At 39.6% G+C, this 22,649-nt stretch overlaps 2 protein-coding genes and 1 pseudogene across 6 annotated transcripts; 1 reads left to right on the top strand and 2 right to left on the bottom strand.

The window, feature by feature from the left end:
• Positions 1-10,217: 10,217 nt before the first annotated feature.
• Positions 10,218-13,342, top strand: LOC133708505 (squalene monooxygenase SE1-like). The gene is made up of 8 exons (XM_062133968.1): positions 10,218-10,597; positions 10,996-11,107; positions 11,248-11,425; positions 11,549-11,717; positions 11,826-12,044; positions 12,145-12,420; positions 12,558-12,836; positions 12,956-13,342. Exons 1-8 carry the CDS (start codon positions 10,370-10,372, stop codon positions 13,058-13,060), a joined length of 1,566 nt encoding a protein of 521 aa, XP_061989952.1. The 5' UTR covers positions 10,218-10,369; the 3' UTR covers positions 13,061-13,342.
• Positions 13,343-14,506: 1,164 nt separating this feature from the next.
• LOC133711467 (sugar transport protein 13-like) lies at positions 14,507-17,248 on the bottom strand (annotated as a pseudogene).
• On the bottom strand, positions 16,853-22,113 carry LOC133708508 (uncharacterized). 5 transcript variants are annotated; one of them, XM_062133969.1, is made up of 5 exons: positions 21,959-22,113; positions 21,615-21,705; positions 20,839-20,886; positions 19,550-20,515; positions 16,853-17,122 (listed from the first exon to the last, which is right to left on the bottom strand). In XM_062133969.1, exon 4 carries the CDS (start codon positions 20,472-20,474, stop codon positions 19,566-19,568), a length of 909 nt encoding a protein of 302 aa, XP_061989953.1. In that variant the 5' UTR covers positions 20,475-20,515; positions 20,839-20,886; positions 21,615-21,705; positions 21,959-22,113; the 3' UTR covers positions 16,853-17,122; positions 19,550-19,565. The 5 variants fall into 5 exon arrangements, with proteins under 5 accessions (XP_061989953.1, XP_061989955.1, XP_061989954.1 ...); XM_062133971.1 differs by lacking the exon at positions 16,853-17,122 and adding an exon at positions 17,876-18,365; XM_062133970.1 differs by lacking the exon at positions 16,853-17,122 and adding an exon at positions 17,876-18,336.
• Positions 22,114-22,649: the final 536 nt, after the last annotated feature.

Genomic DNA, 22,649 nt, shown 5'->3' with positions numbered 1-22,649 from the left:
CCACCTCCGGGGATCAAAAATATGGTTTCTGTACATTTTCAGATTCTATATTTCAATACGATCATTTTGATATATTATACGCAATTTTTGGATATCATATGATTAAGTTATGAATTTTTACGTTTCGATCGATTTCGATCGTTTGATTCGTAATATGTGAAGTTAGGACCGTCAGATGGACTTGTAGTTTTGTTATGATGATCTTATGACTATCCCAGTGGCTTTGTGTGGTCATGGGCGAAGATCCGACCGTTGGATCTTCGTATAATTGAGAAATAGTGATTCGGAAGGCGATTCGTGAGAATCCGACCGTCAGATTTTCATATAATTTTGTGGAGATGTTTGTAAGGATGATTCGAGAAGATCTGACCGTTGGATCTTCGTGATAATATTGGAGGATGATCCTAAGGGCGATCCGTGAGGATCCGACCGTTGGATCATCATATAATTTCGATCCGACCGTTGGATTTCTGTATATGTGTGGTTTATGAATGATTGCTAAGTTAAGATCGTGTTTGACTAGGTGGTTGATGGATTGATTGGTGAACGATTTCGGATCGTTGTTTTGAGCTGTTAAGAAGACGCAGCGGGAATTTAGAGGTGAGTAAACCTCACGTGGTTCATATTACGAACCGAGTACCTTTAATTACTTTATTTTCTGTAGTAATTGTGTGAAAATATTTATGGAATAAATATTTGTTTTAAATCATATGGACTTGATCAACTACGGTCCATAGGTAAGTAAAATGATTTAATTATACAAAATGAATTTCATGATTTTCTTGTGTGAACTATAGTTGGTATTAGTGGTCATTCCTGAGTGGGTGATTACGTATATATATATATATTTACGTGATTATATGTGGAATGGTGTGACATTGAAGAGTGTGGAATTGTGATGATTTATTTATTATGGTTTGAAATTTGACTTATCATATTTATATGTGATGATCATGATTGATGAGTTCTTGTTAATATTCATGATTTACATTGGAGTATGTATAGAGTTGGAGAATGTAGGATTCTGAGGACGAGGTGTCCGAAGTTTGACGGTTATGGATAACCGGAGTGTTTGTGTACTGAGGACGGGGATGTCCAAAGTGCGACGGTTTATTATTAACCGAAGTTGTGTACTGAGGACGGGGATGTCCAAAGTGCGACGGTTTATTATTAACCGAAGTTGTGTACCGAGGACGGGGATGTCCAAAGTGCGACGGTTTATTATTAACCGAAGTTGTGTACCGAGGACGGGGATGTCCAAAGTGCGACGGTTTATTATTAACCGAAGTATATGGTGCTGAGGATGGGGATGTCCAAAGCGCGACGGTTATAGTGTTAACCGAAGTATTTTTGCCGTTGCTTGACCCTAGGCCAAGGTGTCAGAGGTAACGAGGCAGTTAGAGCTCTAACGTGTTATTGGGATGGACCAGAGTGGTGTTATGTGGGTTGGGTGTTTGCAGGACCAGTGTGGTGTATTGTGATTTGAGGATTGTGAAAATGTATTCCTTGTGGTTTTCCATGAGTGGTTTGATGTCTCTTTGCAGACGTAATACTGTTGAATTTTACTTGAATTGTAATTTAATAAATCAACAGTTCTTTCTTGTTTACTCATACTGGCTGTAAAAAGCTTACCGGGTTTTGTGTTGTTGCAACTCCCGGTACACTATTCAAATTGTGTAGCGGGTAATCCTACAGGACAGGAGAACCAGGACGGTGATCGTGCGGTTAGAGCAATGGTTATAGTTTTACAGCAATTGTAATAGTGAGGCGAGTTAAGCGCATTTGAGCATTACAATTTGATTTGGTGGGAGTGTGCTGTAATAAATAACTTGAGGATTTGGGTTATTGTAAATTTGAGAGTTGTGAAGTGTGGTTGTTTGTGAGAAAAAAATTCAGGATGTTAGTTGTAATTTGTTATTATTCATGTTTCGGATTTGAATTGATTATTCAAAATTCGGGGCGTGACAGTTTGGTATCAGAGCGTAAGGTGCATATTTGGTGATGTGTCAATACCTTCCGAGTGATGGCCCGTCTGCAGCGGATCCCCATCGTGTGCTCTTCGGTATTGGCTAAGTCATTGGGTATGCGTGAGTGTTGGGAGTTGTTTAGACCGCTAGGTCGTTTTAGGAACGTGAATACCTTCCCTATAGTATTGACTTGGTTAATATGAATTTGTATTTGACTTATACTGTGTTTTAAGTGTTATACATGTATTAGCCAAGCATACTATACTCCTTAGGTGATGGATATTCGAAGGGGTTGTACTTAGAACCTTACAGTTGTCTTGTAGGTTCGTATGGGAATAAGTTCAGTGGCCGCGAGTTACAATCCTTGAGGAATAGGAACCTCTTGATTCAACTCTGTTAAGTCAACGAGGATTGTTTTATGGAAGTGAGGTTCTTTTGGATGTTGAAGTGTTTGGTTGAAGGCATGATGTGGACCTATGCACATACCTAGTGTGGATACGAGTATTAATGGATAGAAAGTTTGCCTTCTTAAGTTGGACGTACATATGTTTTTGAATGAGATATACATGTCAAATAATAGATATCTTGTTTTGTAACGAGATGTCTTAGTGGGGTTTTAGTAATTGGCATGGGTGATGTGTTTAAAGTGGCTTTGAGATAACTATGCTAATCTTGTGTGAGATTGAGTTATTAGTATAGATTGAGAAGGTTTTGTAGTGACGCTATATACACAACGTGATGAACTTTTAGAAGGAAAAGTTATGAGTAAAGGTATGGGTTTTTCCCTGATGTCTATAGTAGACTTGTGCATATGGCAGCGTTTGTGGCAGTGCCAGTAATGATTTTGTAGCAGCTTTCGTAGCAATGCTTATGTGATAGGCAGCTTGTGTAGTAGTGCTTGTGTGGCAGTGCTGGTAGTGCTTTAGTGGTAGTTTGTGTGACAAGGAATTTTATGGGGGCTAGATAAAGCTAGGCTTTATCTTGATTGTATTCTAAGTGGTAGGACACCTGTAAACAGGGATTGGAAATTCTCCGTTTGGACACCTTGGTCTGTTGACCTGACTATGACTTGTGGACATAGTTTTATTTAAGTGAAGGAAATTGATTTTGTGAACTAGTTTTCTTAAGTTTTGGATCGTAGTATGGAGTTGGACTGAAGTGAATTTGAGGTTGTTGTGTTTTAAGTTTAAGTAGGCGGGACACTTAAAGTTTTGAAATGGAATTTGATCTTGGTCGGTAATTAATGGGGAGATTTAGAGTCAACTCTCTGTAAATGTTATTAGATGAGGGTGTGTTTCTGTGGTGATGGATTTTAGGAGAAATGGTTAAGTGCAATTTTGGGTATTGATTGTAGTGACATTGTTGGGTATCCATAGTGGTTCAAGTGAATTACTATGCGATATGGAGTTTGATTCGGTTTCTAAATCGTAAATTCATAGGGTATGAATTGTGGTAAGTTTAATGGAGAAATTAATAGAGGAAATGGTTGAGATTTTATAAGATTTGTATGAGTAACTCTAAGGATGTGGGTTTTTCCTAGCTAACTCAGGATGTGTTTAGCTTTATTAAACCCTAATTCTAACGACAAAATTGTTGTGTTTGGTTTGACTCTAAGGATGCTAGCTAGACCCCTGTGCAACTTAATTGATTGTTTGTGATAAATCATTATGATTGATGTGTGCAGTAGAGTTGTTTATGGTTTTGAAAATAGTATTGGGTGACCAAGGTTCGATCCTTGGTGTTGTTGTTGGTTAAACAAAAAGAAAAGAAAACATGCACACCATCTTATTGATTTAATATTACAAAAAGGAAATTGGAACTACGCTATACTAAGCCTAATTGGTAGCTCCGGATGGGTTGAGGCTGAGCTCAAGAGAAACGTTAGAGCCACTGTTGTAACCGCCTGAGCCACCAGAATAGTAACCAAATGCGCTACCTTCCTCAGAAGTAGTCTTCGGGTTACCAAAGACGTCCTCGCCGTGCACGGGGAACAGAGGAAGAGTTTCAACCTCCTGGTGATCTCCTCCTCGTTGTTGCAGGGATGTTTGTCCTCCTGTTGTGCCAAAAGAGTTGTACTGGTATTAGTGTTGAAGTGTGAGGAAGAATATGAAACAAAATTTAAATCAAGAAATCCTTCATTACCAGTAGAATAGGTGGAACCAAAGTTGAGATCAATGGATCTACCATCATCAGTAGAACTAGTGGACCCAAAATTGATGTCAATGGATCCACCAGCTGGCCCAAAATTGATGTCGATGGATCCACCAGCACCAGTAGAACCAGTGGACCCAAAATTGAGATCAATGGATCCACCAGTACCAGGAGAACTAGTTCCCATGGGCACTTGAGCAGCCTGATTGCACCTCTTCATCTGCTTCTCTCGAGCCCTGACATTCTGGAACCAAAAATAAATGTTCTTGCCCTCAACCTGTCCATACTGTTGCAGCTGGAGACAGATCTCGTGAATCTGCTCTGTAGTTGGGGTCTTAACTCCCTTGTCGTAGTAAAGATCCCTGAGGATCCTTATTTGATCTGGAGTAGGAACCCACCTGGCACGGCTTCGCCAGAAATCTGTGTTGGCACTACTCCCGGCTGCTTGGTTGTTTCCTCCATCCTCGATTTGTTGCTGGGTTTGTAGCTCCATTAGTTGCAGAGTTCGTGGTTCCATGGTGATGAGTTGAGAGGAAGTGTAAATTGAAGAACGAAGTTGTTGAGTGTTTGTGGGAGATTGACCTTAGAAGGATTAAGGTCGATGAAGGGGTATTGGAGATCTGAAAGTTCAGAGGAAAGAAGAGATCGAATCTTCAAATGGAAGAAAAGATCTGAGAGAGAAGGATTGAAGATTTGAGAGTGAGAAAAACTGGGGATTTGAGAAGAGAAAGGCTGAAGAGTTGAGAGAGAAAGGCTTGAGCTCGGAAGAAAATTTCTTTTCCTTTGGAATGAACAGTCGCGTCTCCAGAATGCACCTATTTATAGAACAAGGTGAGCAGATCTCCACCGTTGGATGAACGATCTCAGAATTTGAATCCACGCGTTGGATTAAAGTCGCCCCGAAACCCGGAAAAGCTGTTGGCGCGTGTTGAGCGTGTAAGGGGACCGAGGGAATCTCGAGGCGCTGTGGCAGACAGCTGTAGCCGAAAGCAGATTTGACTGCCGTAAATCACGGAAGGGATAAGCCGTGACACAAGTGGGCCGTACTTGGGCCTGTCTCGGATCAAGGCATCACTGTAGCTGTGGGTGGAGGCCTGATGGGCCGAGTTTCAGAAACAGTTTTGGATGAGTTGGGCCGGATTTCTGAAACAGTTTTGGATGAGTTGGGCCGGATTTCTGTAACAGTTTTGGATACGTTGGGCTGGGTTTCTGCAACAGTCTTGGATGTTTTGGGCCGAATTGTTGAAACAGTTGAAACAGTTGGTTTAAATAAAAGGATTGGTATGAATAATAACGTGAGCAGCCGTGCTCGAGTGGTTGAGTGTAAAGTTCGTGTACAAGAGGTCTGAGGTTCGAACCTCGCCTCTCGTTTATTTTTATTATGTTCGTTTATGACATAATAAGTATAAAATTTGTACACATTTTATTAAGCACAACTTGTGCTCCAGTGGTTGGGAGCGAGGCATTGGTTTAAAGGGTCGGGAGTTCGAGACTTGCCTCCTGATATATTTTATTTATGTTCGCTTAGGACATAATAAATATAACGCGTGTGCTTCTATTAATGAAAGCAGCTCTTGCTTCAGTGGTTGGGAGAGAAGCATTGGTTTAGGGGGTCTGGAGTTCGAACCTTACCTCCTACAAATATTTTTGGATCCCGTATATGCTTGATATACGGACGCATATACGGTTTGTACGGTATGCATACGTATATATGGTCTGTACGGTATGCATACGTATATACAGTTGTACGGTATACATACATATATACGGTCTGTACGGTATGCATACGTATATACGGTATGTACAATTTCATACCGTAGTCGAGCTGAAAGTTGGTGGGCCGATTGGTAGGCCCAAATAGTAAGCCCAATTGTTCGGCCGAATGGTAGGCCCAAATGTTAAACCCAACTTGTTTCGGGCCGGTTCGAAATGTGAATGGTTCGGTTTCTTCGGCCCAATTGGCCAGCCCTAATGCTTAGCCAAGGATTGAGCAAGCCCAAGTCATCGTCACTGGGTGACATATTTTATTGGCGTGCTTTTGGGGATGATTTGTTTTGAGTGATGCTAATTGAGTAGCGAAACGCTTTGTGGGAGTGTTTACTGTGCTTGTATGCCAGTACAGGGTGAAGATCTATGTGAGGATCTATGAGATAATCTCTGTGAAGATCTAAGTGATGATCTATGTGATGATCCATGTGATGATTTTGTGTAATTGATGTGGAGTGATGTTGAGCAGTTGTGTTGTGAGTTTACGTTTGTGATGAAAGGATTTAGTGGCCATAGGAATGTATTTTTATACAAAGGGCTGAGGCTTTGTAGATTACTACAGATTTGGAAAAGATGGAGATTCTATAGTTAGAGTCTGACATGAGAGTGAAGTATCCACAGCTCTTTGTGGAATTGGGTGCTTGAATTTCGGGACGAAATTCGTTTAAGGGGGGTAGATTGTAATAACCGGATTTTTTTATAATTAATCAAAAGCAAGGAACATGATCATTTCATTCTTTACCTTTCATGATGATTGTCGATTAGAGCACTATGAATTGTTGCCGACACTCGATCGACCGACAGCAGAAACTTAATTCCTTTCCTCTCTATTTCTCTCTCGTTTCCTCTCGTCACAGTCGAAGAAACAAAACAGAGCTTTGTTCATCGTGCTGCACCGTCCACCACAGACCACCAAACAACCTCAGACCACCTTCCACGGCTTCGCCTCGACCTTGCGCAGCTACCGGAGGTAACCTTGCGCGGCGGCACGACCGGCAGCGACGGCGGCGACCCCGAGTCCGGTTTAGCTCGTTTTCGTTCCAAACTCGATATCTCGAGCTACAGAGCACCATTTCACTTGATTCTTGGCTCATTGAGCTCGCCTCATCTTCCTATACAAGCACCAAGAAGGATCGGAACTGGATTGAACGTTTTCACGTTCGTCGGAGCTCGACCCGTGCGGATCGAACAACCAACCTTCGGATCAAGATATCTCGAGCTATACACGATCGTTTCTTGTGATTCTTGGCTTGTTGAGTTCATAAGGAAGTTCTGAACAATTCTCTAGAAGGAATCGAAGCCTGAAATTGAAGTTTTGACGTCGAAATCAAGCCTTGCCGGATTCTGCAAAATTCTGGAATTTTTCCGACCACCGAAGCTTTCGATCGGTATATCTCGAGCTACAGACCATATTTTTCTGTGATTCTTGAACCAGTGAGTTCTTCTTGAGTTTCTTAACAACTCTTCAGAAGGAATCGAAGCCTTAAATTGACGTTTTTACGTCGAATTGGAGCTCGCCGTTTTCTGCAGTTTCTCGCCGGTTTCTGGACAATTCCGGCCACCTTCATACTGTTCAAGGTAATTTTCGACCCCTTCCGGTCATTTTCAGACTTCGTGCTAGTTATGAAAGTTGTTAAGCATGATGAGAGGAAGAAGAGCAGCCCGGCCCCGACACCATTGGTGGTGGTCGGCGGCGGCTCTGCCACTAACTCCGGCGGCCCTTTCCGGCCACCTCCGGGGATCAAAAATATGGTTTCTGTACATTTTCAGATTCTATATTTCAATACGATCATTTTGATATATTATACGCAATTTTTGGATATCATATGATTAAGTTATGAATTTTTACGTTTCGATCGATTTCGATCGTTTGATTCGTAATATGTGAAGTTAGGACCGTCAGATGGACTTGTAGTTTTGTTATGATGATCTTATGACTATCCCAGTGGCTTTGTGTGGTCATGGGCGAAGATCCGACCGTTGGATCTTCGTATAATTGAGAAATAGTGATTCGGAAGGCGATTCGTGAGAATCCGACCGTCAGATTTTCATATAATTTTGTGGAGATGTTTGTAAGGATGATTCGAGAAGATCTGACCGTTGGATCTTCGTGATAATATTGGAGGATGATCCTAAGGGCGATCCGTGAGGATCCGACCGTTGGATCATCATATAATTTCGATCCGACCGTTGGATTTCTGTATATGTGTGGTTTATGAATGATTGCTAAGTTAAGATCGTGTTTGACTAGGTGGTTGATGGATTGATTGGTGAACGATTTCGGATCGTTGTTTTGAGCTGTTAAGAAGACGCAGCGGGAATTTAGAGGTGAGTAAACCTCACGTGGTTCATATTACGAACCGAGTACCTTTAATTACTTTATTTTCTGTAGTAATTGTGTGAAAATATTTATGGAATAAATATTTGTTTTAAATCATATGGACTTGATCAACTACGGTCCATAGGTAAGTAAAATGATTTAATTATACAAAATGAATTTCATGATTTTCTTGTGTGAACTATAGTTGGTATTAGTGGTCATTCCTGAGTGGGTGATTACGTATATATATATATATTTACGTGATTATATGTGGAATGGTGTGACATTGAAGAGTGTGGAATTGTGATGATTTATTTATTATGGTTTGAAATTTGACTTATCATATTTATATGTGATGATCATGATTGATGAGTTCTTGTTAATATTCATGATTTACATTGGAGTATGTATAGAGTTGGAGAATGTAGGATTCTGAGGACGAGGTGTCCGAAGTTTGACGGTTATGGATAACCGGAGTGTTTGTGTACTGAGGACGGGGATGTCCAAAGTGCGACGGTTTATTATTAACCGAAGTTGTGTACTGAGGACGGGGATGTCCAAAGTGCGACGGTTTATTATTAACCGAAGTTGTGTACCGAGGACGGGGATGTCCAAAGTGCGACGGTTTATTATTAACTGAAGTTGTGTACCGAGGACGGGGATGTCCAAAGTGCGACGGTTTATTATTAACCGAAGTATATGGTGCTGAGGATGGGGATGTCCAAAGCGCGACGGTTATAGTGTTAACCGAAGTATTTTTGCCGTTGCTTGACCCTAGGCCAAGGTGTCAGAGGTAACGAGGCAGTTAGAGCTCTAACGTGTTATTGGGATGGACCAGAGTGGTGTTATGTGGGTTGGGTGTTTGCAGGACCAGTGTGGTGTATTGTGATTTGAGGATTGTGAAAATGTATTCCTTGTGGTTTTCCATGAGTGGTTTGATGTCTCTTTGCAGACGTAATACTGTTGAATTTTACTTGAATTGTAATTTAATAAATCAACAGTTCTTTCTTGTTTACTCATACTGGCTGTAAAAAGCTTACCGGGTTTTGTGTTGTTGCAACTCCCGGTACACTATTCAAATTGTGTAGCGGGTAATCCTACAGGACAGGAGAACCAGGACGGTGATCGTGCGGTTAGAGCAATGGTTATAGTTTTACAGCAATTGTAATAGTGAGGCGAGTTAAGCGCATTTGAGCATTACAATTTGATTTGGTGGGAGTGTGCTGTAATAAATAACTTGAGGATTTGGGTTATTGTAAATTTGAGAGTTGTGAAGTGTGGTTGTTTGTGAGAAAAAAATTCAGGATGTTAGTTGTAATTTGTTATTATTCATGTTTCGGATTTGAATTGATTATTCAAAATTCGGGGCGTGACATGTTGAGTCAGTAAGATAGAAAAGAAAACAAATCCAACGTGGCAGCTGAGTAATAGGACCGCGATTAATAAAAAAATTCATCCGGACTACATCCAATATGAGGTGTGAATTTTGGACTTAAATCAAATTATTTCTTTAATAAATTACTAAACTCCATCAAAATTCACTAGACCTAGGCCAACTAATGTTTTCACCTATTTATCACTTTTCTCTCTATTGAAAATGCCGCAACAAGATACTTTCTATTTACGTGCCATTTTTTTCATAATGTGAGACTATCAATCTCATATGTGCTTACCAATTAAATAACCTGTTAATTTGTCTCAAATTTGTTTTTCAGATGATCAATTCTTTATGTGATCTCTTTTAATCTAGCACTCTTATAAAAAAAAAAATTAAAACACAAAATCCTCGTGCAGAGTTCAATTGTTTACTCGATCAATTGAAGATTTATATCGCCCACAACTTTGTTTTCTTGATGGGGAAACCTCCATGGAAGTCCTTGCTTGTCCTTTATTGGCAAATCATCCCCATACGATGTGACCCTATTTTTGTTTCTTCCATCAGGTTCGTACACGCCGTAATACAACCGCATTGGCAGGCGCCTCATACTATAACCCAAAACCACACGCATGCTTCCAAACACAGCTCTATATAAACCCATTCAACTTCCCCAACTGTCCATAAGTCCTTCACTTCCCAAACAAAACTCAAAAACTAAATCAGAGAGCAGAACTAAATTCCCATTCTTCATTCCTACAATCCTATTCCTAATTAGTTTTGTTGAAGATGGTGTCCTATGAGTATATTCTGGGTGGGTTCTTAGCTTCTTTGCTTGCCTTTGTTTTCTTCATGATCATCAGTACTACTCTTGGTGGAAACAAAAAGTTCAAAGCTTTAAGTGGAGGAGCGAAGAGTAATGGGTTTCAGCCGGAAATGGAGGAGGACAAAAGTACCGACGTCGTCATTGTCGGCGCCGGAGTTGCCGGTGCAGCTCTAGCTTACACTCTTGCCAAGGTAAGATACTAATTTATTGATTTTATTCTTTTATTAAATCTCTTTCAGACGGAAAAGAAAATATTTCATTTCATTCTTGGATCGGCTAGCGGACAACATAGTAAAATTAGTCAATGGTGTTGTGATTACTTTCTTCTCTTTTGATTTGTATCTCTTGTGTGATAATTTGAATAGTGCAATCCAAAATGTATTTGAAATTTCAAACTTTCATTCAGTAGTAAAACAGAGTATTTTAGCTTTTGCTAAGATTGGTTGCGATTGTAATTAATATTTGAGAAGGTTTAAGGAGGAGAGTGTGATTTACATAGGTATTCTCTAAAGTGTACAGTGGCTGAGCTATCAGCTCCATCTTTAATCTGGGCTGTTGAGTTAAGCATATGTTATGTTTCTTGTTATAGGAAGGACGCCGTGTGCATGTCATCGAAAGAGACTTAACTGAGCCAGACAGAATTGTTGGTGAGCTGTTGCAGCCTGGGGGTTATCTCAAGTTGATTGAGTTGGGTCTTGAGGGTGAGCAATCTCCTTTAGCCAATTTAGGACTCCGTTGTTGTTCTTGTATTAGTTTGACATAGTTTCTCATATTATTGATTGTTTAGTACTAAGTCGACAGACATTAGTTTTTAATCAAAACTATCTCTTTGTGGCTGCAGACTGTGCAAATGAGTCCATTGATGCTCAGAAGGTGTTTGGTTATGCTCTTTACAAAGATGGGAAGGATACAAAACTGTCTTACCCCTTGGAAAAGTACAGTGCAGATGTCGCCGGGAGAAGTTTCCACAATGGTCGTTTCATTCAAAGAATGCGAGAAAAAGCTGCAACTCTTGCAAAGTAATTTTCATTTCCCTTTTAAGTATATTACAAGATTCTACGGATTCTTGTATGTGATTACCTTGCTGGAATCTGTTTCAAAGTTTCAATATTTTAATCATGTCCCATGGAATTTCATTGCAGTGTAAAATTGGAACAAGGATCAGTGACAACACTAATTGAGGAGAAGGGCATTGTCAAAGGCGTGATTTACAAGAACAAGGCTGGAGAGGAGCTGAGAGCATATGCTCCACTAACAATCGTGTGTGATGGATGCTTTTCAAATCTGCGCAAATCTCTCAGTGCTCCAAAGGTAACAATGGGGTGCCAACTCTGGGCAAATCAATAACAATTTGAACTCAATTTAATCACACCGAGTATTTGTTCTTTCGCAAGACCAACAGATTATTTATTGCCGCAGGTTGAAAATCCCTCTTGTTTTGTTGGTTTGATTTTGGAGAACTGTGACCTTCCACATGCAAATCATGGACATGTGATTTTGGGAGACCCTTCACCCATCCTGTTTTATCCCATCAGTAACACCGAGGTTCGTTGTTTGGTAGATGTACCTGGAACAAAAGTGCCTTCAGTAACTAATGGTGAAATGGCCAAGTATTTGAAATCTGTGGTGGCTCCTCAGGTACTTTAATAATTTGATTCACTTAATTAGATTAAACTTGATACACATAATACCCCATCTGATTGAATTGAACTAATATGAGAACTAAATTGTATTTCAGATTCCCCCACAGCTGCACAATGCTTTTATGGCAGCAGTAGAGAAAGGAAACATCAGAACAATGCAAAACAAAAGCATGGCCGCTAATCCTGTTCCCACTCCTGGTGCAATTTTATTGGGGGATGCATTCAACATGAGGCATCCATTAACAGGAGGAGGAATGACTGTGGCTCTTTCAGACATTGTTCTTCTCCGTAATCTTCTTAGACCCCTACGTGATCTCAGTGACGCAACTGCTTTGTGCAATTACCTTGAAGCATTCTACACACTTCGTAAGGTAAAGTCGGCATTTAGATAACTCATAACTAAAACTTCTTCTTTTCATATCCCATTATAAGTTCCATAGAATTTCATCCAATATGGCATTGTTTTTCGTTTCTGCTTTGCTGACAGTGTGCTTGGTTTTCATCGCAGCCTGTGTCATCTACCATAAACACATTGGCAGGTGCTTTATACAAGGTGTTTTGTGCATCACCTGATCCAGCAAAACAGGAAATGCGTGAAGCATGTTTTGACTATCTGAGCCTTGGAGGTATCTGTTCATATGGACCACTATCTCTGCTCTCTGGTCTTAACCCTCGTCCACTGCACTTATTTCTCCATTTCTTTGCCGTTGCCATCTATGGCGTCGGACGCTTAATGCTCCCCTTCCCTTCACCTCAGCGCATGTGGCTTGGGGCTAGATTGATCTTGGTATGTTAACAATATATTCCCACAACTTTTTTATGCACATGTTTGTCAATTACAACTTTGCATATGCGCATAACTAGCTGCTTAAACAAGTGTTTTGGACTTTGGTTTTTTATTTTCAGAGTGCATCAAGCATCATATTCCCGATTATTAAGGGGGAAGGCATTAGACAGATGTTCTTTCCTGTAACAGTGCCAGCATTTTACAGATCTCCTCCTCTTCACTGAAGAAATGGAAACAATCATTTTTGGAGAAAAACATTGCACCCAGAAAGAGACCCAATTTGTATCAAATGAGCAGAACAAATTCCCCTTAGAAAGTAAAGATGAGGGTCAGTGCTAAAATTAGGAAAGAACCAATTATGTTCTTAATTCTTTTAGGATTTGTTATTCTGCCACGGAAAGAAGTCAGAACCCATGACCTTAAACTTGTATACAGCTATAGGCTATAGCACTGGTAAACAATCCACATGATTTTTCAGTCAATGAATTGGTCTTTTTCATGTGAAATTGAGTTTTTCACACTTCTAGATTGTAAAGAAGAATAAGACTCCCAAACTACTAAAGAAGAAAAAATTTAGCCATGCTTTTGTTTCACAGGGATCTGATGTTGCTCTTGTTGACAGCAGCCATAAAAGCATTGTAGCTAGAGCTGAGGGGGAATCTGAAACCCTTGGACTAGCTAGTCCAGTTCAGGTAGACATTTGGATAAGAGAAAATTAATAATGTAATTGATAAAACATAAAAGCATAGAATTGATGTTCCTGTTTTATAATTAGCTGTCGTAGTAGAAGCATAGAACAGTATAATAGTTAATGCAATGCTGCTTCTTTTCAATTTAGCTGTCTTATGTGAATCATGAAGAGTAAGTTATAGGAGAAGTTATCTTCACTCTGCTGATGTCAAATATAATACTTTCCACTACAATAGTTTTCTTGTTTTTATTTTTTATTTTTTCTGTTTTTTAACTACCTTGTTTTCTTGATTTTTTGTGACATAGAAATGGCGATATATACTTGATTACTTGAATGTGGCCAGATTCCTTTCTTCTATTCATATATATCTACACTGTATCTCTATGGTTGTTATTTTTTCACTTTTTCGGATTGAAGTGTCTCATGTTCCCATACTCTACTCTCCCATTCTGTAGATGTGTAGTTTATAAAGTTGCTGCAAGCAAACACAGTTGCAGTAACCTGTGAACAATATTAGATGGCATTACACAAATTTTGGCCAACTTGGAGGTGGGAATGAGGTTTCCTTCTTTTTTTTTTGTTGGTTAATCTTGGGGAAAGAGGATTGGAACTACGACCTCATCTGACATTGTAGATGAGAATTACCACTGGACTAACTCTCGAAAAAACTTTACTTGGTTCAGAAACAAGAGGATCTTTTCAAATTCTTTACGATTGAAAAAGAATATGGGGAACTGAATTCAAAGACCAGAAACATTTCTAAACTTATTTCTGTATCGGAAAAAAAAAAAAAAAAAAGCATTTGTCAACCTTCTTTCCTCTTTCTGAACCACTTAAGAGAGCCTTGAAACCAATGTCCAGAATCTGTGCTTTAGATGAAGTTTCTGTACACTTGCAATTTATATTCATCTCTTGCTGCCCCACCCTTAGCATTATTGCTCCTAATTGAAGCTCATTAATTGAAGGCCCCAATACAAAGTCAAGTGCCCTTAGCAATGCATTCCTGAATCCTGATACCACTGTTCTCCAAAACTTTTTTCCCCTTATTGCTGTTATGAAAGAAGTTGTACTTTTTCTTTTTTCCTCCTTTAAGTTTCTGCGAACAACTAAACATTTCGAAATTATTGATAGAAAGAGAAATATCCACCATATCATTCCATCATAATGTCAATCGACCAGATGATGAAAATTTAACTTCCGCTTCCCCATCAGATTTCTGCAGTTTTCAAAGTCCCTATGAGTATGCTTTGGGCAGGGTTGCACCATGCTAGCATATCACATTTGCAGTCAGTTTAGCAACATTCTTGCTGATAGCAGTAAAGCACTCAGTAAGCTGAGGCATGAGCATCGTAAGGAAGACAGAAGCTAGGGTCATACACACCTTTACTCCCCTAATTCCAAATGAACCAGCAAAAAAATAAATAAAGATAAGCACTGCTCGTCCCTCATAAGATTCCTTTGCTTTAGATTTTCGGCAATCTATTCAGTCTGGCCACCCTATATAGAAGTAGCCATTCTAGCAGGAAAATCAATACTCAACCATACCTGTTTAGCTCTAGAACACTCACGACAAAGATGAAGTTCTTGCTGACCGTGGCAAGAAAGGCTAAGCCTTCCGCTCATTAGTGAGAAGTGTACTTTGGACCTAAAGCCAAGAAAAATTCTTTAAGTTTATGTGAGATTGGAAGAGTCCGGACATCTTTCCATGTTTAATCAGGAAAACACTCCCCATTACAGTGACTTGGGTAGGCAAACTTGAGACAGAAAATTCTATTAGAAATGCCACGTACCCGAAAATCTTTTATCAGTGAGCCTTAATACCACCAATCTTGACATAATACGAATATTGACATAATTATGACCCAGCCGGAGAAGAAAATGAAGATGCCAAACTTTAAGTGGCAAATTAAGCATGATGAAGGAATGTGCCATAGCAAATGTGAACAGCAAGTTGGTATATACAGTAACGCTTTGCCCAGCTGAGGGTGTCTCTAGTGTGAATATTTCACTAGGTATCAGCCAACCTAGATGTCCCCAAGACCATGAAAAGACCGGCACAAAAGTGCAAACCATAACTATTACTATGATTATAAAGCTTATTTTCTGAAGTTCAACAGACTGGTCCTGAACTTGATAGCTAGTATTATGGCTATAACCACAAGACACATAAACATTTGAACTCTGGCTTCCAGTAAGAGCGTCCGACGACCCACTTTGTCAACTGAGTACATGGATACAATAGTGGAGATGACATTAATGGCTTCTGTTATAACAGTTGAGTACAGAGCAGCATCATTGCCAAATCCTAAAGTGCTAAATAGCACTGGTGCATAATACATAATTGCATTGATGCCAGTAACCATTGAAAGATCTGCAGAAATGTTTAAATTACAAGGATTATAAGCGCCTGACCCTAATCAATAGATTTGTACTTCAACTTAAGGATAAAAGGCATTCTGATAATTGCTCAACTGCAAGGCTATTGCAACGACTAGTTGGGGACCTGGAGTCGATTCCTACGTTTAGTCGCACGACTTGCCTCAACAAGTTCAAGGAACTCAGGTTCAATATTATCAGTACGACGTCTCCTTTTTAATACAGTTTTCCTTCTTGTAAAAGACCACGCTCAACAAGACTGTTGGGAGTTTCAACCACCATTATGGCCTCTAAGGTTAAAACACCAGTAGGAAAAAAGGCCACGCCCAAGACCAGTCTCCAACCCTATCCTCCTTCGATTCTGTTCTTGCAATACAATTCATCAACAACAGTCGGCTATAGAGCAAGCATTCAGAGGCCAAGGAAAATATTATAATATCACAATTAATTTGCTTTATTGTAGAACATACTTTTAGTTTTCTTTCTCTATACACAGACAGCAAAGTATTTGAGCTTCATTAGTACATCTGCATATGTTTTTGCATTTCCAAACTTTAAGAGATTGGAAACATGCTAATTTACGTTTGAAGTGAGATAATTGGCTATCAGTCAAGTTATATCTTACTTGTTAACTGATATGCTATAATATGGTTTAATTTTATGTTGATGGTTTGCTTTTTGAGTCTTTTCAGGTGGACGAAATGAAGATGTTAATGGACAAACAGAAGCTGAGGTGTTACTCTTTCTTTTCTCAATACTGCTTTAAGATTCTTAAGTCAGGCTTGCCTCCACTGCAAGTTTCACTGAACCTCTGAAGCTCAGAAATCTGCAGTTGAATGCTAACTTCTTTGCCTTCCGCAGAATTATGCAGAACCATATTGGTAGATGTCTTACTGTATATCAAATATGAGTTGAACTATGAAGTAGATATGACAAATTCCTGTGGCTAGAAACAAATAAACAAATTTATCGCCATTCAAAGCTAATACAAAATTTTGTACAGGCCGTTTGAGACCAAAGAAAAGTTCTAGTCTTTGCTATTCTACAACTCTCTAGTGTGGGACTTGCGGACAAAATTTTGAAGCAGGCAGTAGTCGATTATGCCTACATGACCTCCAATTTGTTGATTGCCCACCACACTTCATACAGAATTCTTACAGTTTCCAAATGCAACTGGATTACAATTTCGCTTCTTCCCAACAGTAAGAGAAGACAGTAGCTGCAAATATGCTATGGTTAGTTAATAATACTTGAGCATACAAATAGCAGCACATACAATTCGATGAACATCCAAACGACAAATTTCTTGGTCATATTTGGAAGAAGCAGAATACAGCAAAACCATTGCCAACTTCCGATGTCTCTTACTACAATTTACAGGCTCCCATCACTAGGTTAGAGGGTTGACAAACTCATGCCGTATAGCATCCCCCAAGTGATCGGCAAACCAAATAACCATTTAGCTAGGAATTAATTAAGCAAAGGGTAAGTCATAAGGGGCTGATCTAAAACTAATGGTACTTAATCATTAGACCATGAATAATATCTGTTCGATTGTGATCGCGAGATCACAGCCAGATTCATAAGTTCATAAGCAAAGCGAACAGAGATTGGCTTCTCCAATTCTGGCTTACAACACCTAATTTTCTAGCATAAATTTCCAACTGATTTAGCCAGACAGACTTCAAAACAGATTGACCGACAGAGAAGTCAGATGTGGCAAATAAATTTTAAGCTAGCTAGCAAGGGCAATGGGAAATAAAATATCTTGGCTTGGTTAACACATTAGTTATTGGACAGTTGCATGGCAGCCAAAATAATAATTTCAGAGAATTCTAACTTCAACTACAGTGCTCGAGAACCGGTGCTTATCTCATATAAACTCCACTTGCTAAAACTGATCCATGAACAGCGCTAGAGAACCTATATATTTCATAATCACCAGATATAGTAGATCAAGTTCAATCATATCTAACACTGTAATATGAAAGATCATTATGGTAGTCTTCAGTAACATGTAAACAATAAGCATAGCCTTCAACAAACTCAAAATCAGCATGTTTCCAACCTCTTAAAATCTATTGCTCGCTTCAAAAAGAGGCAACACATTGTGAACTGCAAACTACTTAAAGCAGTTGATTTCCATGTCCATTTCATAGTCAAATTGCTATCCTACAACACATAGGATCATACGAACCAATGTGTGCAACACAGAAGAGAAGGGGCCCATCAAATGAAAAGGAGACACCCGACACAAAAATTGCCATGTGGTTTAGATGAGGTATTAAGTAGAAGAAACTCCTGAGCTGCTGCAAAGACTTTTGAAGACCTGGGTTGGGGTAAATATGATCAAAGACACAAGCACTATGCTCCAATGATGCCACAGCAAAAAGACAATATGTGCAGGGAAATGCTGACCATCTTTATCCATTGCTAACAAAGACAACACCAACAGATGAATCCTGCGATCAGAGGATATAATCGAAGCTAATGGAACAAGGTAGGTGAAAGGATTTAAACCAAGAACTTGCACATTTGGTCCCAGGGCATGTAAACAGAACATGCACAATTGCTTTGGGAGAGGAATGTCAGATGTTGAAAACAGGCTGTGTTTCCTGAATACAAAATTCATAGTTGCTAAGGTCCCTAAAGTCTTCTCACTTGCAAATGCACAGATCAACATATACAAATAACTCCAAAACTGATGTCATCAAACACCAAACTTCACCAATTAGTTAACACTTCAAAAAGCTTTAACAGATTCTAAAGAAGCCAAAGTAAAACCAACAAGGAAAAATGATAACAGAGAAGTATAAATTCTAGGTACAAAGCCACTCACAGTAGTAAGACAACAAAAGATGCTAAGCAACTTGAAAAGAAACCCTTCTCTTTTGAAATCAGAACTACCCAAATGGCCAATTGCTAACACAACCCTCCTTGAACAACAAATCGAACTTCGCTGAACACGTTCTCCTTGTCTTCCCAATAACGCATGCGTCGCAGCCCTTGAGAGACCCAATCTCTACACCTCTCCCTTCTCCTTCCCTTTCTTCCCCCTTCTTTTCTTCTATCCTCGTTCCTTCCTCTTTCTCTCTCCCTCTTCTTTTTTGTTTTTTGTTTTTGTGTTCTGAACCCTCCGCCTCTTCTTTCTCCCTTCTCCTTCTTTTTCATTTTCTTTCTTAAGCTTTCATCCCTCCTCTTTTTTTGCCGGCAACCAACAGCCCCCCCCCCCCCCCCCCCTTCCTTTTTTGTTTCTCCCTCTCCCTCTCTCTCGAGGTAACAAAACAATAAAGTTCAGAATTTTTAACTAGAGAACAACACCACAACAAGTAAGAAACAAAACGGTTTAAACAATCTAGCTCAAACACCTAATCCAAGAAAACTTCAAACTTGGGTGCGGGATATCACAGATCATAAACCCAACAACAAAGACAGAGTAATGATGAAACTTAAACAAAGAGCAGCTACTGAAAACTGAAACAAATATGACTTCTTTGATTCTTCAAGAACAGCTAACTGCCAAGTTCAACAGGCTAACAAGTTTTATAACTCTCAACACATATAACAGACCCAAAGAGCCAGTCCATGGTAAACATTCCACTATCAATGTTTCGGAGCTAGTCAAATAAGCCATAGAGTACCATACCGTGTCTTTCATCGAGCTACCGCTTAATGTTAAGCATCTGCTTAGCCTCAGTCTGGTCCTGCATCAATTCCTCACTGACATACCTATTCAGCAAGTCCTTCTTCTTCTTCTCAAGCACCATCTTCTCAATCTCCTTGTCATCCGGCAGCGGCACATGAGCCACAAACTCCATCTCTTTTTCACTCTTCTCTTTCAATAACTCCCTCTCTCTCTGCCTCTCTTCTTCCACCACCTCCTCCTCCTCCTCCACCAGAATCTCCTTCGCCTTCGCCACCGTCACCACTTCACCACTCTTCACGGCCCTCTTGGCCTCTCTCCTTATCTCCTCCAACCTCCACCACTCTGCCACCGCCTCCGCCCTCATCTTCTCCTCCGCCACAACCTCTAGCTTCTCCAAAACCCCATCCTCGTCGTCCCTGTACCCATAATAGCTGGCATCAATCCTCTTGTAAATGTCATACCTCGTCCGCCGCTTCCTCAGCTCCGGCGGCTTCTCGAAAAGCTCCCTGACACCTGGCAGCTTCTTCGCCGCGCCAAAGTACCGGTAACCGGCGCCGCGGCCGCTAGGGTTCGGAACGTCAACGATGTTGCCGTCGAGATCGGTCATCTTAGGGGCGTGCTTGGCATAATTGGGGCCGCCGAGCTCAACGATGCGGCGCTCCCAGTGAGTCTTCTCGCGGATGAGCTTGTTGATCTCGTCGTTGAGGTCGCGGAGGCGGTGCTCGCCGAGGCCTTCATTTTGGATCTCGGCGACTTTGCGGCCGATCTCTCCCATGATCTGCTGGCGCCACTTGGAGGCCTCGGCGAGGTCGCGGCATTCGGAGGCGAGGAAAGGGCGGCGCTCTCGGGGCTTCTTCTTCTCTTCGTTTTTGAGAGTGATGTAGCGATTGAGCATGGACTGCGCTTTCTCTTCATTACGAGCCATTGTGATTGGGAGGAGGGCTCTGCAAATTTGTTGAAATTGCCCTAGCACAAAATATTTTAGTATTGATTATGTTACTTATAGTTCACAGTTCAAACCCTGCATTTACTATATAAAATATTAAATCATTATCCTTGATAATGATAATGTGTAAACCAATTTATAAACTCATAACATTAGTTGAATCTAACAGATTGAGAATAAACAGATTAACAATAACTTAATAATTAACTGCTCCTGCAGCCTAACAACAGAATAATTTCAACTCTCATACAAATGAACAATAAACAACTTCACATAGAACCAAGGTCTATTCACACAGAGATCAATACTTGCAATCAGAATAACATTATCTAAACATTTGTACCTGAACTCAAAAGACTTGGAAAATTTAACAGCTCACGGTTCCTGATATCTGTAGAACAAAAACAAACAATTACCTATTACAGCTATATAAATAATAACACAAAAACATAACATTTGCAGAAACAAAGTAGTGTGAATTTCATGTCATATTGTCATTATATAGAGTTCTCTCCCATTTAAAGTTTCAAAGGGCATCATTATACCTGGTTACAAAATTTACATCACTTTAAGGAAACTTCAATTTGATAATTGAATTGCAAAACTTACCTTACTTGATTTCTTTGGTCAGCCATTTTCAAAAGAAACAAAGTTTTGGGGGGGTTGGTTTTCTAGTGAAGTGTAGGGTTTGAACTGTGAACTATAGGCAGAATTAATCAATACTAAATGTAGTGGATACTCCGAGACAGTTGTCAGTGGTTTCTTATGAAAAAGAATCCATCTCCCCAACCAAAATTGCACACATGGATGGCCGATTTTTCAAGTCATGTTTTATGCAAAAAACATTTACATCATTTAAACTTTGTAGTCCTTGAAATCCAGAAAAACGAACGTATTCATATGTGCTAACATTGTCCATAGATCACTCAATATCAGTAGTCAGCATCAATCAATCAACTAATAAAAGTTATCTTGTACACTTAGTGACTCACAAAAATTGATAAGAAACCATAAATTCTGTTATCTCTGATAACTATACTAATAATCACTCCTCAGAACGTTAATTAATTTCACCCAATGGGAATTACAGATACCAACAATGACACATTAATTCCATACCTGTATAAGAATAGAACACCAAACCGATACCAAATAACAGATACAGGACCAATGGCAGAAGAACAATCGAAATACTCCTTTTGCAAAGAACCTAGAGAATCAAATCAAAATAGCTATCAGGACTCGAAAACAAATAAATCACCCAAAAAACAATCGAAATCCCACATTAACTGAAAACCAAAATTTTCAAATCGCCCAAATCTTCCAACCAATCACTCAAATCGCAAACCCCCTCCACAACAAACAATATCCCTAAAACATGAAAACCCATATCAATTCAAAGCGAACAACAACAAAAACCCCCCAGGAAAACCAGAAAATCCTAGAAATCTACCAGACAATACCTTCGATGTCAAAGCTTTCACAATCCACAGAAAGAACAACCGACTATTTATCAAAATCGAACAGAACCCCGCGATATTTATCAATATCGCCTTCCTCTATCTGCTGATATATCCACACGCCCTTTATATTGCAAAACGACAACAGCACAATCGAATACTAAATTGATAGGCAAATTGTAATTCACAACAAAAACCAGGGGCAAAAGAGTCATTCCATTTCAGGCCCTTAGGAAGGGTGCACATGATCACCAACTCTCCTTTCAAATTTGGGGCTTTTGCCGAGGATCCAATCCCACTTTAAATACTTTATGGCAGTTTTTAACCATAAAGGATTATATATATCACCCTCGTCAGAATGGAATACTTACCGGTTACTAATAAAGTAAAAAGTATAAACCCACGGATCCGCACTATCCGACTATCGTATGAGTTGTGTCATGTCGATTAATTTATCAATGAATCAAACAACATTTTGACAAAAAAAACGAAGAAGAAAGTTCTCAATTTGCTAATATCCTAGAGAGAGGTTCATCGATTTAGTATAAAAGTTTTTATAAAGTTTAATTTATGACAATAATCTAAAGTTTGTATTAAAATTAGTCATTCCGTCCATACACAATTACACAATTTGTATTCATTTCTCTTGGAGGTCGGGTTGAAGATCGAGCTCATAAAAATCTTCTATTGTCAT

Source organism: Rosa rugosa, chromosome 5 (assembly GCF_958449725.1).
Source record: "Rosa rugosa chromosome 5, drRosRugo1.1, whole genome shotgun sequence".
Lineage (NCBI taxonomy): Eukaryota > Viridiplantae > Streptophyta > Magnoliopsida > Rosales > Rosaceae > Rosa > Rosa rugosa.
Note: the sequence above shows the minus strand (reverse complement) of the source record. Positions and strands in the feature narration are given on the sequence as shown.